Raw genomic sequence first — 18,608 nt, forward strand, 5'->3', positions numbered from 1 at the left:
TAGAAGAAACGTTGGCTTATCAATCAAAGAAATAATATTTAAAACAGCGGTTCATTTTTGCATAAAACACATCTGTTCATACCTCAAAAGCAAGTCCAAGTATCTCTTCAAACAATATAGACAATCGTTGTGCAGAAGAACAGCGGCCTGATTGATGCCATTGAGTTGTTTCTCTAGCTTCACATTTCAGAGAGATCAAGGAAGAACTACTATAAGATTTTACGCATATTCGTGACAGATTTTCATGTGATGTTCGTTAAAAGTTCTCTTTCACTGACCTTGACAGAACAACAGCTTCATATAGAAGTATAGAATCTCGAGCAGCGTGGTAAACTCTGAAGCAACTCTTGCAGAAGACACACAAACATCCTGCGGGGAAAAATAAGTTTATTATCCCAACCATGTCTGAAAAATGCTAATACTGAATTTCACAAGTCCAAAAGAGCTAACCTCGAGAGTCTTATGCACCAAATGCATAAGTTGATAAGCAGCTTCCGACACCATACACACTTCAGATGAAAAAGTAAGCGAACCATGTGCTTGGACGAATCTTCATCTAAAGATTCGACACCACCAGACTCAAAACTAGCATTCCTCATAGCAAGTCCCTGAAAAAAAGGATTACACAGTCATGATCTTTAACATGTTGATGCGGTAGATAAGACGATAAGCTCACCTTGGGAATCGTAAAGTTACACTGCAACATCAAACTTCTTGCTTTTGCTAGAATTTCTATCTTTTTTCTGGATGCAAAATGAACCTCAACATTTTCAGCATATTTGCTGAGCCTCCCCTCCGAGTCAGATGGTGAAATGAAACTCAATTCTTTTAGAGCTGTTTCAAATTGAAAAGTCCGCTCAATAACTTTCTGAAAGTCGGCAAGCTTTGAAGCGTCTTCTGGGACAACCTGACTCCAAAAGGAACAACCTATAGTTGCAGTTCAAAGAAAGAAATTTCATCATAGTTTCCCAGTTATAAAAAAACGAACCTTTGAAAGAAATTTAGATATAATTAGCTCTGATATCCTCGGCCATGTAAATCTCCCGAAAGAATGGATCCATGTAACGTTTCCAAAGCACAAGGAACTGCAAATGAATTTAACAACCTTAAGAATTCCTGAATATATTGCCTCTCCATCCACATCTTCAGTCTGCATTCAAGAAAGTAAGCAGTTAGAGGTTCAGAAGACAAGGACCAACGAAGAAAATACAAGAAGCACGTAACTTATAGGATAGAGAAAATATATAATTCATGAGATGGATAATGGTCAGATATCATCTTTACCACAAAATAGATACCTTATGATCTGAGGATTGTTCTATCTTTAACGTCTGTTCGGTTATATCCCCTGAGTTTTACATGAATATTCTACGGCGTTAAAGGTAGATGCATGAGTTACAGCTGGGGTAATGACATGCTTGAAGATTAAGTCAGCTGCTTTCGCAAGCCCATAGTCTAACATTCCAATCACCTAGAAAAACCCAGAACAGTCAATACTCAAATAGCCTGAAAACAAATGACTTTTGCTACAATATAGAAGTCCAATCACATTCATACCTCCATAGCCTCAAGAACAGTAGTAAGAGCGATTCCAGTAATCTCGCCAACGCTTAGCTGATAACTAATCCTGAGCTTACTCGAGTCCAGCTCAAAACGCACTGCACTTCCCATGAATCTTGCAAGCACCTCTTGAATCTACAAACATAGACACAGTTCTTCTAAAACCCTCACATTCTTAGACAGACAAAAGCAAAGATGAAAGACTAACAACAACAAAGCTTCCTCCTAAACAAAGCTTACAACTTTAAACTCATTGCTTCTCGTTTCACAAGAAAGATTAGAACTTTATGACACCCATTGAACCATTGTTCTTCATTTCACAAAAAAAAAAGATTAGATTTTTATGATACCCATTTACTCATTGCTTCTCGTTTCACAAGAAAGATTAAATTTTTATGACACCCATTAACTCACCTCGTCAAAGCAATCAGACCAGTCTTTCCTAAGCAAAGCGTAAGCCACAGGCTCACCTTCTTCCTCTTCACCAACCCTCAACACTCCTTTCAGCTCTCTGACCCTCTCAGCAGCGAATCTAAACCTCCCTCCTCTCAAGCCACCTTCGTTTCCTCCACCGCCTCGCAGATCCCCACGATAGCACTCACAAGCTCAAGCGACTCTCTCTTCAACCTCACCTCCTTGGTCTTCTCCGTTATCTCATCGACCACTTTACGAATCTCCACATCGACGGGCCTGTCCGAAATCAACTCCACGACATCGGAGACGTCGTCGGAGATCAGGCGAGTCCTGGAGACGGCGTCTTGGCAGGTCGAGAAAAGGTCGGAGAATTCGGAGTGATGGGCGACGAGGTAGGACTGGACTTTGGACTTGATCCGGAGGGAGTGAGACTCTAAGCGGTTTATGAGGAGACGGAGATCCGGCGCCGATAGTGGAGTCGTCGGATCGTTGAGGTCGTGTCCGGCGAGAAGGTCGCGGACATTGATCGATTCAAATAACGCGTCGATCTCCGGCATGACGGAGGGACGGTGGTGGTCGTCGTCGTCGAAGAAGAAGATGTTTGCCGATCAGAGAGAAGTTCGTTATGTGGTGGTGACAATGGACCTTTATTGGATACGACGATTTTCTTTTGATTTAATTAATGGGCCGATGGAATAGAATTGTTAGGCCCAACTATTTATCTCCTAGGCTATAATACTGAGTACAATGTGGTTTGGTTTATCTGGATTTAAGAAAATTTTAATTGAAGTCAACTGAAAATAATTTGGTTTGGTTTGTGTTTGGTTGTTCTGTTAGGTTTTGTTTGTGTTTGTTCTGTTCAGTCGAATTGATTTATATTTTGTTTTGGTTGGATTATAAAAATATAATTTATAAAACATAAAATAAATCATTATTTGATACTAAGTTTATTGAATTTCATATTTATATGTAATTCAAACACCACTATAAAATGTAAAAGATAATCTAATAATTTTCTATTTTTATTTTCGAAGCTAGCTTTACATTTTTTTTTTCAATTTTGGATGATAAAGTATGAGATTCATATTCTTTTATTTTATTGCGACTTATCTGATTCTTATTCATTCATATGTAAAATGTACGAAATTATATTTTGCTGTTTATATTAAACAGTTAAATATCTTAATTCTTACTATTATTAATATATTTAGTTAGACAAGTACTTCGATTTTTCGGTTTGTTTCAGTATAAATCAGAACTAAACTGAACCATTTGTGTTGGTACAACTTTTAACCGAATGATTGGGACATATATTTTAGTTTGGTTTGGATCGTTTTGGATTCAGTTGCATCAGTTGGGTTTGGTTGTTCTGCCACCCCTAGGTCCATCATAGAGCTGTAGACGTCTTTATTTGTTTTCTCTAAACAACCACTAAATCGATCTTTGTAAGTGTAGCACCGCATGCACAAGCGAGTGGCAAAATGATAGACTTTTAGTGTTCACTTGATAACATTTGACGTAGTTTGGCTATTTCAAATCCCTTAATTATTAATAGAGAAACAGTTTAACAAACTAACCTTAAATTAGTACTTTATTTACTTACATGCCATTATGCTGATGTGTCACTCTCTCATGCATTTTCATTCTATTTTTCTAACAATCTTTTCTTACATAGAATAATTACTTTTATTGCCATTGGTACGATTTATATTTAAAGCATTCATATTTATATAAATACTAGGGCCGGTCCGCGCTACGCGCGGAATGTGATGTATGTTTTTGTGAAAATATAAAACTTGTGTAACCGTTTTTGTATGTTCATTTGGTTGACAGTGCAATTTAGTCGATGAGGGTCATCAACACCGGTCTATTGTTTTATTCGTTCATTTTCATTTTAGTAGTTTATAGAATAGTGACTTCGTTGACTAATTTGATTTTAAACCATGAAGTGTAACAATCAATCCATATATTTTTTTTTGTTAATACTTCTGGTAACCAACAAATGAGATTAAAATAGTTGATAGTTTCTTCGCAGTAGCAAATATGATTAAAAAGTAAAAATTGGGAGTTGAGTTTTTGAAAATACCATCCGTAGTTAACTGAGGAATATATATAAAATATACTGTGATAGAAAATATTGTTTGTCAATAAAGAAAGAAGCAATTTTTTTTTTGAAAATCTTTAGCTTTTAAGATTACAAAATGAAGTGATGACATGATTTGTTATATATATTTATTATCCAATAAAATATATGATTAATATTTTGTAAAACAATAATTGAGAACTTTGAAAAATTATTTTAAAAAATATTTTTTTCATTTGTGGGTGTAAAAGCATATGACATAAGAAAAAAATTATAAAGTTGGTTTTTGTAAGTAGTTTTTTAAAGTTTTTTTTGTGAACTTTTTTAAATATAACTAATACTAATATTTTAACCAAACTTCCGTTGTTCTTTGATGTTGGTTGCATCAAGTCTTGAGTTAGCAAATTATCAAATGGTGTAACCTAAGTATGGATTTGTTAGATGAGCATATCGAGATCTTTCATTTTGGGAATCCATAACCGCAAAAGATCCATTTATGTTTAATTATTTTATATTTTTGGTTTATATTTGGTTAGTCTAAAATTTGGTTTACTTGGGTTTTTTTTTTAGTTTTCGGCATTACTCAGATACTGATTTATATTCTATAAATGTATCGAAGCTACTTATCTAGACCGGTCAAGTTTAATATAAAAATGAACATCATGAAACAAAGATAAAATAATCCATAATTAAACATTTGAACTTGTTCATAGCAAAAGGAAAACTAATCTTCCAAAATCACACTCGTTTCGGCACATAAAGATTTTAGAAGAAATGTGTATTCTCCAAATCAAAGCTAATAGCAGTAAAAAAATTTTTTTTGTATGTTATGAAGATTATTACTGGTTTCTTGCTTGAATTCTTCTTCATCTGAGTCCTCTGCATTGTCTGCATCATCAGCGTCATCTGCTTCATTATCGTCTTCTTCTTGATGGTTGTCAACTACTGGTTTTCCAATCATGGGTAAGCTTATGACACATCTTTCTGATCTCGTTGCACTGCACCAAAACGAAGACACAACAGGAGTTTACTCAAGACTTACTTTGGCATTCACAAAAACAAACAGTGAACAGATACAATAAGGCTTATAGTCATGTGAAACGTTCTGCCTTAAACCATTTTGATTTGTCAGTTACCAACAAAACCACCTTCATCAAATTTGAATGGAAACACAAAGATTACTCAATTATAATCTCTCAATTCATCAGCAAAATTCACCCAATACGCCATCACACATGGACTAAACCGACGTCAATTTCAAAACCCAGAACTTTTTTTTCAATCATCATTTTACTTATTACATACATATCTAAAATATTATGTTCGATTTGTCACAACTGAAACAAAAAAAAGACATTTAAAAAAAAACATAGAACAATCATTCTTATGTGGTGTTTCTTATCAGTCCCTAGGCGTCGGTGGCTGCGGCTTCTTGTGATTCAACAGCAGCCGCCTCCGTCTTTGCATTAGCTACTTCCTAAGGAGTCTTGCCATTGGTCACAGGTGGCACCAAAGAGTCAAACTTGTCTGATTTCCCCAGCACAATCTCAATCTGCGTAAAACATAATGTAAAAATAAGAAGTCAAAATGTTACACAAATGGGAGGATGATGCTAAAGTAGTGAAACTTGCCTTTGCTTTCTGAACCATCTTTCCTTTGGCCTCATCTTTCATTCCCACAGTGGATGTCAACACTTCTGAACAATAATAATAATAAAAAAGCAGTCTTGAATTAGATTGAAAGCTTTTCTATCATCATGAAAAAAAGAACTTACTCTTATCTGTAGTCAATCCAGTGTTCTTCAAGTTCTCAGAGATTGTTACCACCATCATTATTGTTGTGTGCAAATTAAAACAGTTAAAAGTAAAATACACAAAGAAGAGAGAGACCAGTCCATGCTTTTTCGATAAGATTTTAAGTTATGATGAAAATGTGGTGTATACCCATTCAGAGTGCAGAGAGCTCGACCTCATTGTGTTGCTGAATGTACCTCTGCATCAAACGCAATGCATATCACACAAATTGATTCAGAAACTTTTTCAAATTGCTCTATTTGGAATACAAACAAACACTTTGGTGGACATATAAAGGCTAGAGATCGTTCAGGAATCAAAACTAAATCAACCAAGCCGATCTCACGCTTCCACAAACGAAACATAAGAAGTAGATGCTTAAAAACCTAGATCCGGTGTGGAATTTTCGTTCCCATCAAAGAGATTTTAAAATAACAATACCTTGGCGAGATTAACGTCGAAGAACAATGGTTTCTTCGTGTTGGAGACTTGAATCATGTTCTTCTTGTGAGTCTCCGTCTTTGCTGGCGAGAGGGTGATGTTTATCTTTGGGGATGTGATCGGTGCAGGAGCCGGTGTTGCTATTTCCATCGCCATCTCCTTCTTCGATAACTCTCAGTTTCTTTCTGCGTAAACTTTCTCTTCTCTTCTCTTCTCTCTTGTTGGTAGCGGGAAAAAGTTAAATCGGGAATCAAAACCAAGAATGTATCATTCATGATTATCACACAGATTTCATCATACATGATTAAATATTTGATTTTGGCAAATTACATTCAAGTGATATGCAAAAACTCCAATGAAAGAATACAGAGAAGAGAAGATATACCTTTTCTTCGAACTCAGCTTCTTCCATGGCAAGACAAATCTCTTCGTTATGAGGCTGAGGCCACTGAATGGGTAGCAGACGCCGGATCGTCTTTGTCGACGACGGAAACTGGCTCATCAACGTCGATCTATATACGATAGGATGATTTCGAGAGGAGGGATGCAAACCTTTTAATACTTGAATTTCCATAGCTTTGCAAGAGCTAACCTCATTGAATGTAGATCGTGAATGATGGATCATGGAGCCATTAAACCGACTGTTTCAGGTTGTGAGAAGAAACACAATCGTCACCACATCGCCGCCACACGAAGAGGAGAGACGAAGACGAACCTCGTTTCATCACTTCACCCGTACTCCATCGGCCCAGAAAAATCTTCGATCTTCGGAGCCCAAGTACACAAATAAACCAACAAAACAAAGCCCAACATACCAACGATTAAAGGATACGTTGCGTCGAGAATCATGGGACACGTGGCATCTCCTGGTTAAACGGCTTTCCTAGCTGGATGCTGAGGTGGCAGCACCAGGAGGGAGTAAACACTCTTTATAATAATAGATAGACTAGACCCTGATCCGCGCGCCAGCGCGGGTTTGAATTTTTGGTTTTTGGTTATTTATTTAACTAAATAATGTATTCGTAATATTTGATGTATTATATTCACCAAGTAAATAATTTTTTTGGCATCTTAAACCATCTATTTACGATGAATATTCGATATCATATAAAAAATTGAACAAATAGACGTAATTAGAGAATTACAGACGATATATAAAAACAATGGTTATTAATGTAAAATATGAAAAAATATTATATTATGACTTAGTATGACATAAAAGATTATAAATTAGTTATACATATTTAAATAAAATAAAATGATTTTTAAACTTCTATGAAAAATTTAACGTATAAAAAATGATGATGAATTAGTCATCAAATTGTAAATAATTTCATAATTTTATTAATAATAAATTATTTGTAGTCTTTGTTTTTCGTCAAGATAATTATTAAATGTCCATAACATTAATATGTTAAAAGGTCATATTATGAAAGCCCATGTTGTAACCGTTTTTTTCCGGGAAGTGTAACAAAAAAAATTACATTTAACTCTTCGTTTTGTTTAAGTTTGTGTCGGCAAAAGATTAAAAAAAATCTCTCTATCTTTTTCAATGTTCAATTTAAAGCTTATTATGCGGAAATTATACGCAAATATAGGCAATTGGTTGGAATTTCTATATCTTTATATTCGTATAAATTTTAAATTTATTGTTTCCTCTTCTGCAAGCAAATCAATTACCGAAGTAATAGATCAATTGGTTGGAATCAAATCTATTCTTATAATTAGTGTAATTATGGTTACAGTTTCAATTTTTAATAGGTACATTAACGATACGACATTGAAGATATTCTGTTTTGATTAATAGAAGATATTGGATTTTGAGTTTGTATTTATTGATTTATTTTTTTATAAAGCTTAAAAAATTAATGGGATGATTGGTTGGTTGATACATCCTATAAAGAAAACGAAAACTATAGGTGGTTTGAATATTGTATATCGATCGATGCATGATGTAAGTTGACTATATAAAACTTGAACATGATCATTTCAAACTAAAGTATAGGTAGGTTATATTCATTTGTTATATTGTACTTAATATATTTTAAATATTACATAAGTCAAGTGATTCACGTTTTCGTAAAAATAAAATTCAAGTTCATTAATGGGACGTACTCGTACGTAATAAGCTACATTAAATATGATGTATTTTTAGGTTCATTTAATGACATTAAGTTTAAATTTGATTAAGGAAAACTCATTAATTTAACTAGAAAAAAAACAAGAATTAAAATATGTAGGTTTATTTAATGACATTAAGTTTAAATTTGATTAAAGAAAATTTATTAATTTAACTGGAAAAGACAATCATTAAAATATGTAGTTTGATTTAATTTTCAGTGACATGGAAGTGTAAATAAGTTAGAAAATTTAAAGGTATTTTTTAATGGATATTTTTTAATGGGTATTTCTCTTTTAATAATAGAGATGATTTAAAACACTACGTTCGAACCCATAGTAGACGTGGGCCCTACACCTCTTTTTTTTTTTTGATCAACGGCCCTACACCTCTTGATATAATAATTTCACCGTTTTATATTTTCCAAAGAGAAATCGGCCAAAAAAACACTGAACTTTGAGGGAATTGCCAAAAGAAACCTGGACATATGGGCTAGCCAATAAAATCCTGAACTTTTGTTGACTTTTCGGGTTTATTAAGAAACTTACGATTGACTGACCAGATAAACACACCGTTAACCGAGTTAACTGTTAATTAAGCGGACGTTAACTTTGGGTGTTAAAGTATACGACGTCGTTTCATCACTTTGTCTGATTAAAGACAAACGACGTCGTTTATATAGCTGTGTTATTAAAAATATGTGTTTCCAACGGCTCGAACTCGTGTCCTCGGGTTTAATGGTAGGGGTTTTTGCCACTGAGCTAGTGGACTTTGCAATGGATATACGAACACAATTTCTTTTATTCTTCGAATCCGAGTTAAAGACAAATTAATGAAACGACGCGTTTTACATTAACTTTTTTTAAAAAAAAGATGGGGTTCCATCGACTCGAACTCTTGCACTCGGGTTTAATGGTAGGGGTTTTTGCCACTGAGCTAGTGGACTTTGCAATGGATATACGAACACAATTTCTTTTATTCTCTTTGAATCCGAGTTAAATGAATCAAAAAGAAACGACGGCGTTTTCTCGTCCGATTGGTATAAACCCTAAATGGGCGAAATCATAAATCCAGTTCGCGATTCAAGCTCGATTCTCTTCGATTTCGTCCTTAAGAATCTCGATTCTCATCTCTCCTTCTTCGAGTATCGCATGATGAGTTCGGGTTGTGAGGATTCGTCTGTGAATACGATGGGAATTCGTGGTATCCCGGAGCAATGCGGCTGTGGTCGAAGAACTGGGATATACACATCAAAAACGAAGGTCAATCCAGGAAGAACTTTCTTTAGATGCCCAACGTTTCAAAATGTAAGTGTTTAATTTGATTGTGTTTAAGAAAAGAACATAAGATTCAATGGCTAGGTAGTCAGTGAGAAATTGTTTGAATATAAAGATTGTGTTCATGATTTGTGTCTAGGATCACTTGTATAAATGGGTAGATGAAGCTGTCTACGAAGAGGTTCAAGATGCATTGCCAAAAGTTGAATGCTTTGCATCAGATGTTATGAAAATTAAAATGGAGATCGAAAGCATGAAAACCGTGGAGGAAGACTTGAAAGAAGATGTCAGGAAGGCGAGCAATGAACTTAAGAAGCTGAATGTGATCATGAAAGTGGGTTTTTCGGTGGTTTGTTTAGGCGTTGTGATATGTCTTGTGTTGATCATGTTTGACAAAGCAGATGGGTTGTCTATGAATAGCTACTAGGAGACTGTTTATGTAAGGCTATGTTTATGTAAGAATCATGGTTCATGTAAGGCTATGTTTTAAGACAATGTTTCAGTAATGTTTATGTTTTACTTCTTGATTGTTTATAGAAGGACAAATGAACACACCAATGAACAGACCATCAAGATAAACAACATGATGAAAACACAAAGATAATAACCAACACTATCTTCATTGAGAGTTTCAAATTAAAACAGCAGGAAGAGAAGAAAGAAAAAGGTAGTTCTTGTTCCAAAAGCATTCAGACAGAGACATCATCATAAACAACAGACAACGAAAGCATTCAGACAGAGACCATCATAAACAACACACAAGCATCTAAAAAAACCATCTTCCCCACGATGCTGTCTGTGATGCTTCAGCTTGTGAGGATTGACCTTCTGAAGATTGAGGAACTTCCCATGGTGATGCTTGAGCTTGTGAGGATTGATTTTGTGAGGTTTGAGCTTCTGAGGATTGAGCTTGTGACTCGCCAAAGTGTAGTCCCTGCAACATATAAATGAATTGTTAGACACATTACCGAGAGCTAAAAAACAATGAGATAGAAACTAAGACCCTAACCTGATATTTCCTTGGTCTGCCTCTTGGTTTCTTAGGTGGGCTCTCAACAAAAGCCTTCCGACATGTATTCTTGTAGTGCCCTTCTTCTTTGCAATTAGAGCATGTCATTACCCTGTTCGCACGACTCAGCTTGGTAGTAGACACTGTCTCATTGGTTCCCTTCTTTCGATCATGGTTTTTAGGCCTACCAGGCTTGCCATTTCGATTAGGTGGTGGAATCACACCTAATCTATTGGTCCGAGGCCACTCTATCATCCCATTTACAGGTCTGATCCCAAAACTGTAGGTTTCACGCCACTTAGAGGTTGTGTAGAAAGGAGCAACAAATTCAGAGAGTTTTCTTCCCACGCCAAGGATGACCTTAGCAGCATGGATGCATGGAATACCATTCATTTGCCAGCTTCGACATGCACAAGTCTCATTCTCCAAATTCACCACATATGACTGGTCTCTATCTTCCACCTCAGTCTCTGGCCCAATTGCCCAACGCAGACTACATTCTTTTGACTTCTTCTCAACCCTGTCTAACTCTTTATGTGTCTTCGGGGTGAACCTAGTCTTCCTGTCCTTAGCCATCTTAGACCTATTGTAGTTCCTAGTCATACATTGGCGCCTTATCTCCTCTAACATGTCTAGCAGAGGTTTCTTCCTAGGCTCCCTGATGGTCTTGTTGAAGGACTCACACAAGTTGTTCAGATTATCATTGCAGTAGGAGCCTATCTTGAAGAAAGCTCTAGACCAAGTCTCTGGCTTTGTCTTTATCAGAGATGCATGTGCGCCAGGATCATAGTTCTTAAGCTCGTCCATGTTGTAGTTGAACATACCAGGAGTGTAGCTCCTTGCAATGAACCAGAAGAACCTCTGTAACCTTAGATCTTTTCCACCTTTCCTCCAGTTCTCGTAGATATGGCGACAACACTGTCTATGCTCAGCTTCTGGAAGGAGGGTATGAACTGCCTTCACTAATCCCTACAAGATCAGAAAAAAAAAAGAAATCAGAAACAAGAATCAAACATTCATTGAGTATCATGAAAGCAAAGTGTTTACCTTTTGTTTGTCAGACATTATAACAAAGCCGTTCCCATTTTCCAATCCCAAATCCAAGGCCAAACGCTTCACAAACCAATCCCAGTTTGTATCATTCTCTATCTCCACTACAGCCCAAGCAATAGGGACAATCCTATTGTCTCCATCTCTTCCAACCGCAGCCAACAACTGTCCCTTGATGTCCCATTTCAAAAAGGCTCCATCTAAGCCAATAACAGGCCTACAAGTCTTCTTCCATGCTTCCTTTTGTGCTTGGAAACACATGTAGAGTCTGTAGAACCGCTGCTTGCTTCCAACCGTGGCTCCTGGTATGGTCTCAATTTCCATGGTTGATCCAGGATTGCTCCTCAATATCTCTGCTTGGTAATCCCAGATTTTATCAAAATGCTCCTCATGGGTCTTCCTCCTTTCTTTCATCACCTTCGTCTTGGCCTTCATGCATGAGTTTTCTAAAACTTCCATCTTATACTCCCTCAATATCTCAGCCTGTATCTCCTTTGCCGTGAGCTTAGGATTCAGCCTTAACCTCTCAGCAAATAGACTTGCAATTGCTGACCTCTTAAGTATCTTGGAAAACCCTGTCCTCCCACACTTATGGTCATTGACGTATGTCTTTACCATCAACTTCTGTTTCCTCCTATCATACGAACAATAAACCATCCAGGGACAAGGAGCCTCATCATCTCTCATCTCAGCGGCACATTTTGCACCCATCTTCAAGCTACTGGATCTGTAGTACTTGATGTTGTATCTGGTTTTCAGGGTATACCTCAGACAAGCATGTTTGAAGTCCTCAGCATCTGAAAATGTCTTGCCTAGCTGAAGGAGCTCCTCTGGATCAGTGTCTTCTCTGTAAGCTTGTGCAGGTCTCATCTCCTCTACATTCTCATCATCTGATGACAGAGGATCAGGGATTTTATCATCATCCCATGCATCATCATCGCCTTCGTCTTCATCAACCTCACAGTCATCATTTTTTGCTTTATCACCAAAATAAAGACTCAAATCTGTACAACCAACTTCCTCAATGCCAGCAATACCGTTCTCATCTTCCCTACCATCATCACCTATATCCCCAAATTCCTCAATCTGGAGAAATTCTTCTCTGTCATCACCATCATCACCTAGACTCCTCTCCGAGTTTACCTTCTGCTTCTTCGATTGTCTAGGAGACACAGGCGACCCGCCATATGAAGTTCCCCGCCTTATCTTCTTCGCAACTGTTGATGCCAACATCTCAGTCTCTGGCCATTCTTCTCTGTCATCACCAGAAAGAGCCACATTTACCTTCTGCTTCTTCGAAACTCTAGGAGACAGAGTTGAACCACGCCTCGTGGCCTTCACCGGAGATGGCGACCCATATGAAGTTCCCCTCCTCGTGGTCTTCTCCGGAGATGACGCAGGCGACCCATATGAAGTTCCCCGCCTTGTCTTCGACGCCTTCGACACCTCTGTAGATGCCAACATCGATATCCCTTCAACGCTTTTACGAATCCTCGATCTCTCCGGCGATGACAAACTCACAGAAGCATCGCGTTCTCCACCCTTTTTCGACTCTTGAACCGCTTCGTCACTCCCGTAATCGAAATTCCTCATCGCTCCGAAAATCATTACCTCCCTTCCATTCCTTGTGAACTTCGTATTTACCATCTCCTCACCATTACAAGAGAAATCCCCAAATCGATTTGAGAAATTAGGGTTACGTTCAAACACGGGTTTCATTTTGTTTGATTGAAATTAAACACATCTTTTGATCAATAAAAATAAACATGTGTGATAATCTTCCGAAAAGTCCACTAGCTCAGTGGCAAAACCCCCTTAGGACCACGAGTGCACGGGTTCGAGTCCAGGCAACAACAATTTTAATTAAGCAAAACGACGTCGTCTTGAGATTTTGTGTTTAACAAAACAACTGAATGAAACGACGTAGTTTCACTACACAGCAATAATTAACGGTGAGTTAACACTGTCTTAACTGTCGGTTAACGGTGTGTTAATCTGGTTAGTCAACCGTAAGTTTGTGAATTAACTAAAAAAGTCAACAAAAGATCAGGGTTTTATTGGTCAGGTTCGAGTACAGGTTTTTTTTGGCAATTTCCGCAAAGTTCAGTGTTTTTTTGGCCGATTTCTCATTTTCCAAATACAATAACATGAATATTAAGAGAGACCAAAACATATATAAGTACAAAATAAATGCTTCCTCACGAACGGCATAAGTATCTTGCTCATCAACAAAATTAATTGCACTCACTGTTCCTTTATAAACATATTATACTTGGTTAACATATTATAATGAAATATTTAAATCGTTGTTATACCAAAAAAGTTTACTATTGCGTTAGGAGATTTACCATTTGTATCAATATATCCATCTAAAACTGAATTACACTTTAGTACTGTTTGGAAACACGAATAGTAGTATAACTCAGAATTATTTGAAAACAAGTATTGCATTATTACATTAATTGTATTTCCATATTTCACTCATATTAACAACTTTATTAATTATATTACCTTAACAATCTTTCACATCATTAATTATATTACGATAATAATAATAGTGCATATTTTTATTTAATAGTTAATCAATATTAATTTTGTACCAATTATAAAATAAAAAAAGTAAAATAATTGAATTTTGCATAAGGTTAAACGTTTTTCTTTAGTTTGTTTTACTAATTTTTTTTTAATTTCAATCGGTGGAAGATTACGTAGCCAAAAAATAATTCAAAAACATGTTTTGTGAATAAAATCATAACTTAAATCAAAATAATAAAAATGAATTACATTTATTGTCACTCAATTTTTCACTCAATATAATTGTCTTACTAAATAAATAAAAAATATATCTATTTCACTTAATTTAGCAAAAACACATAGAAAAGGTCTTTTTTATTAGTTTATAAAATCAGTTAGACATGAACACTAGATATCCACTTAGGTACGAGTTGTTCCTTTCGGTATCGTTTTTTCTTGTTTTAAAATTACTCCCTCCTTGAATATTATAAATTTATGTGTAGGTTTTGAGTTGGGTCCTTTTGAGTTTGGATGAGTTTGGTTCTGATGTATATGACCCTAAAAATATCTAAATAACCAATGTATTTGAAACGGATTTGGATATTTGTATCAAAAATAACCATATTATTCGATTCGATCCAGGTCTTTTGAATACAATTAGTTATATTACGACATATCTAAAATATAAAACACTAATTATGAAAAAAAAATATTAGTGTATAAAAATAAAGTATAATGTTATTTTAGTAATTTCATTAATTATATTACTTTAACAGTACATCGCATCATTAATTATATTTACCGCAACAATACATCAAATCATTAATTATAATATACCATAAAAGTAATAATGCAGATTTTTTATTTATTAGTTAATCAATATTAACTTTGTGCAATTATAAAAAACAAAAATGTAAGATAACCGAGTTTTGCATATGGTTAATAGTTTGGTTTAATCTGTTTTACTAAAACTTTCTTTTGTCTTTGTTCCAATTGCTGAAAAATTACATAGCCAAACACATAATTCAAAGGCATAGTTCATGTGAACAAAATAATAATTTAAATCAAAATAATGAAAAAATATTACATTTATTGTCACTTAATGTTTCACTTCATACAACTATTTTACTAAATAAAAAATTCTTTCTATTTTTCTTATTTTTGCCAAATATATAGAAAGAGTTTTCTTTTTAATTTATTTGCAGAATTAGTTAAGTATGGATATTCAGATACTGATTGAGGTACAAGTTGTTTCTTTCGGGATTAATTTTTTTGGATTTTGAAATTAGGCGTCACTTGGATATTATAAATTTATGTATGAGGTTTGAGTTGGGTCCTTTCGGGTCTGGATGATTTTGATTCTGATGTGTAGAAATATAAAAATATCTAAATAACCAATGTATCTGAAAGAGGTTCGTATATTTGTACCAAAAATAATCTTATTACCCGATTCAGTCCAAATCTTTTGAATACAATTAGTTATACGACGACACATCTTAAATATATAGCACTAATTATAAAATAACGAATAAAAATTTATAAAACCGTAAAAATTAACACCCGCACGGGCGTGCAGATCAATCTCTAGTGCATCCTTATAATTCGAGTTTGTCAACGTAAATCCCTTATATATTAATCGAGAAACATTACAATATTTTTTTGTAGCCACGGGTCACCATGAAAATGAAATTCAGAATTTTTAGAAAAAATAGGTTGATCCATCTTAACATATATTATAATTTTTATTAAACAAACTATCAAATTTATAAATAGCGTACAAAAGAATATTCTCGCACTTTCCTTAAATAAAAGCTACAGAATTACCTAATATGATTAACGTATATATGACAATTAATGATTCTGAATAATAAATATTTGATAACAATTTTTGTATCTTACCTCTTTTTTAAGTTTATACTATTAAAAAATATTAAACAATCACATTAACCATATAATAAAAAAATAGATTTTTTATTATATGTTATATTTTGAATTTTTAAAACGACTATAAATTACTAAAAATGCTGTCTCACTTTAAAATTTTGTGATCAAAGGTTTAATTGTTTTTGTAATAACAAGATACAAATTGTTTTGTAATAACATGATACGGAATTACCTAATATGATTAACGTATATATGAAAATTAATGATTATGAGTAATAAATATTTGATAACAATTTTTGTATCTTTCCTCTTTTTTAAAAAAAGTTTATATTATTAAAATATATTGAACAATCACATTAATCATATAATAAAAAATTAGATTTTTTCTTATATGTTATATTTTGAAATTTTAAAACGACTATAAATTACTAAAAATGTTAAATGTCTCACACTAAAATTTTGTGATCAATGGTTTAAATTTTTTAATAGACATTCATATTATATATTAATATATTTTAAAATTAAACTATATAACATATAAATATACATAAACATGTTAAATTTTAAATTTGTATTCAAAAAGTATTGAAATCTTAATATTTTAATTTTGAAATTCGCATTGAAAAACCCGCACATTAGAAATTTTATGTTTATCAAATGAGTACGAATTTGCAATAATAAATATTTATACTAAAATATACTATATATATATTCATGTCTTTGAAATTTAGTATATATATTATAAAATAAATAAAATGACTGTTTTGATTTATTTACCAAAATGTATTGTAAATAACGAAATGTATTATTTTGATTTATGTGTTTATTTTAATTTAATTGTATACATGCACAAATAAATTATAATATATAAAAATTATTTTTTTATATAACATTCATTCCGCGCAATTGCGCGGATCTTAACCTAGTACTTAAGTTATTTAGATAGTTTAACTAGTTTTGTCAGATTTTTGGATTAATTTATATATTTCAAAACTTTTTGATTAATTATTAATAGTTTTCAGATATTTAAATTGATATAATCTGAACCGACCTGATTTATCTAAAAAAAAGTAAAATAAATAGATTTATGAGCATAGTACTAAAAATATGATCTAAGCGAGCTTATGAGAGCATGATTATCTCTAGAAACTCATAAAGTTTCTTAAGTATACTTTAATGACTATTTAACTATTAAATTTTAGCTAAGGACCTTAGTTAAGAATCAACTAATTTTCTTGCTCCAATGGGAGTTTCTTAATTTAGGTTTCTTAAAAAAAAAAAGGTTGGCACATACAAAAACATTGGCACATACAACTGATCCAACAGAAAGACTTTGCATCAATAAATAAGTACTTTCAATTCCAAAAGCATAGAAACAAATGATACAATTGACAATGAACTTTGAAGGAAAGCTATGTCAAATGCCTGCAATACACGGATAAAAACTTACTTAAGCTGAGAGTACAAATAGAAAATAATAAGGAAAGAGCATCAAATCCCCTCTCAGAACAGCCTACGATAAAATACTGAATACTATTATTGGTTTAAAGATTTATATATCAAGCAGTCATCAGGCAAACTAAAGACTTGTATCTCAAATCCAGTCAATTCATGGAAAGGATTAAAGCATATGGTCTGAAGTATCTATCCTTACCCCAACTAAATGCAAAAGAGAAAGAGAAGGATCAAAGGCAATGTTTGACTTATCCTTCTGGTTTTGAAAAAAATTCCTAGGAAAACATACAAAGTATCTTGTTGAAGCCACAAAGCAGAATGTATCATACATTCATTCCTTAGAAACCCGGTACCCCGACTAACGGAATCCATGAGACCAGGCAAGGAATGAGAAATTAGACAAACTAAACAAAAAAAAGCAAGGTTCTGAGAAGGCCTACAAGAAGCGCTAATCAGACCAAATATCCTAAAGAGGTGCCAATAATTTGAAAGAAATATCTTCAATTACACATCAAGCTTCCCACAAAATCAATTCAAAACCATTGCACGGCTCTCATCTACATCTATAACAATCGGATCAAATCCATCTCCCAATTCCCAAAATCAGAAATCGAAATTGCAATTCCTATCCAATCTCTAACAAAGACCTCGGGGAAGCTAAAATCTGACTACCATCCCAGTCACATCAAAAAGTAGAAACTCAAGAGTCAAAGCCGTATAAACAATCTTAAAAACGAAATCGAAATCGATTCACACTGTTTTGGAGATCAACACGAACCTGAGGCGAAGCGTGATGAAACGAGGCGAATCGTGACGAAATGAGGCGGCGCCGCTCTTCCTCCAAGACGGAGCTCCAACACCATCAACGTTTCTCCTCGACGGAGAACACGAGAGAAGATGAGAGAAGAGGAGAGGAAGAAAAGAAAAGAAAGAAGAAAAAAACAAAAACCCTAGAAGCTGACACTTGTTATAAGAAACTCTTCTATGATCGGTAACAAAAACTATTAAC

The 18,608-nt window shown here is 34.2% G+C and overlaps 2 protein-coding genes and 2 pseudogenes across 2 annotated transcripts; 1 reads left to right on the top strand and 3 right to left on the bottom strand.

Moving 5' to 3' along the window:
- Positions 1 to 296: 296 nt before the first annotated feature.
- Positions 297 to 2,628, bottom strand: LOC125582914 (annotated as a pseudogene).
- Positions 2,629 to 5,465: 2,837 nt separating this feature from the next.
- Positions 5,466 to 7,216, bottom strand: LOC106385374 (annotated as a pseudogene).
- Positions 7,217 to 9,462: 2,246 nt separating this feature from the next.
- LOC106385603 (uncharacterized protein At1g43920, Chloroplastic-like) lies at positions 9,463 to 10,124 on the top strand. The gene is made up of 2 exons (XM_013825516.3): positions 9,463 to 9,717; positions 9,827 to 10,124. Exons 1-2 carry the CDS (start codon positions 9,463 to 9,465, stop codon positions 10,112 to 10,114), a joined length of 543 nt encoding a protein of 180 aa, XP_013680970.2. The 3' UTR covers positions 10,115 to 10,124.
- Positions 10,125 to 10,286: 162 nt separating this feature from the next.
- On the bottom strand, positions 10,287 to 16,100 carry LOC106388015. The gene is made up of 3 exons (XM_048752461.1): positions 11,744 to 16,100; positions 10,697 to 11,665; positions 10,287 to 10,621 (listed from the first exon to the last, which is right to left on the bottom strand). The coding sequence occupies exons 1-3, from the start codon at positions 13,463 to 13,465 to the stop codon at positions 10,454 to 10,456; spliced, it is 2,859 nt and encodes a 952-aa protein (XP_048608418.1). The 5' UTR covers positions 13,466 to 16,100; the 3' UTR covers positions 10,287 to 10,453.
- Between the last annotated feature and the right edge of the window lie 2,508 nt (positions 16,101 to 18,608).

This window comes from Brassica napus, chromosome C3, assembly GCF_020379485.1.
Source record: "Brassica napus cultivar Da-Ae chromosome C3, Da-Ae, whole genome shotgun sequence".
In the NCBI taxonomy this organism is placed as follows: domain Eukaryota; kingdom Viridiplantae; phylum Streptophyta; class Magnoliopsida; order Brassicales; family Brassicaceae; genus Brassica; species Brassica napus.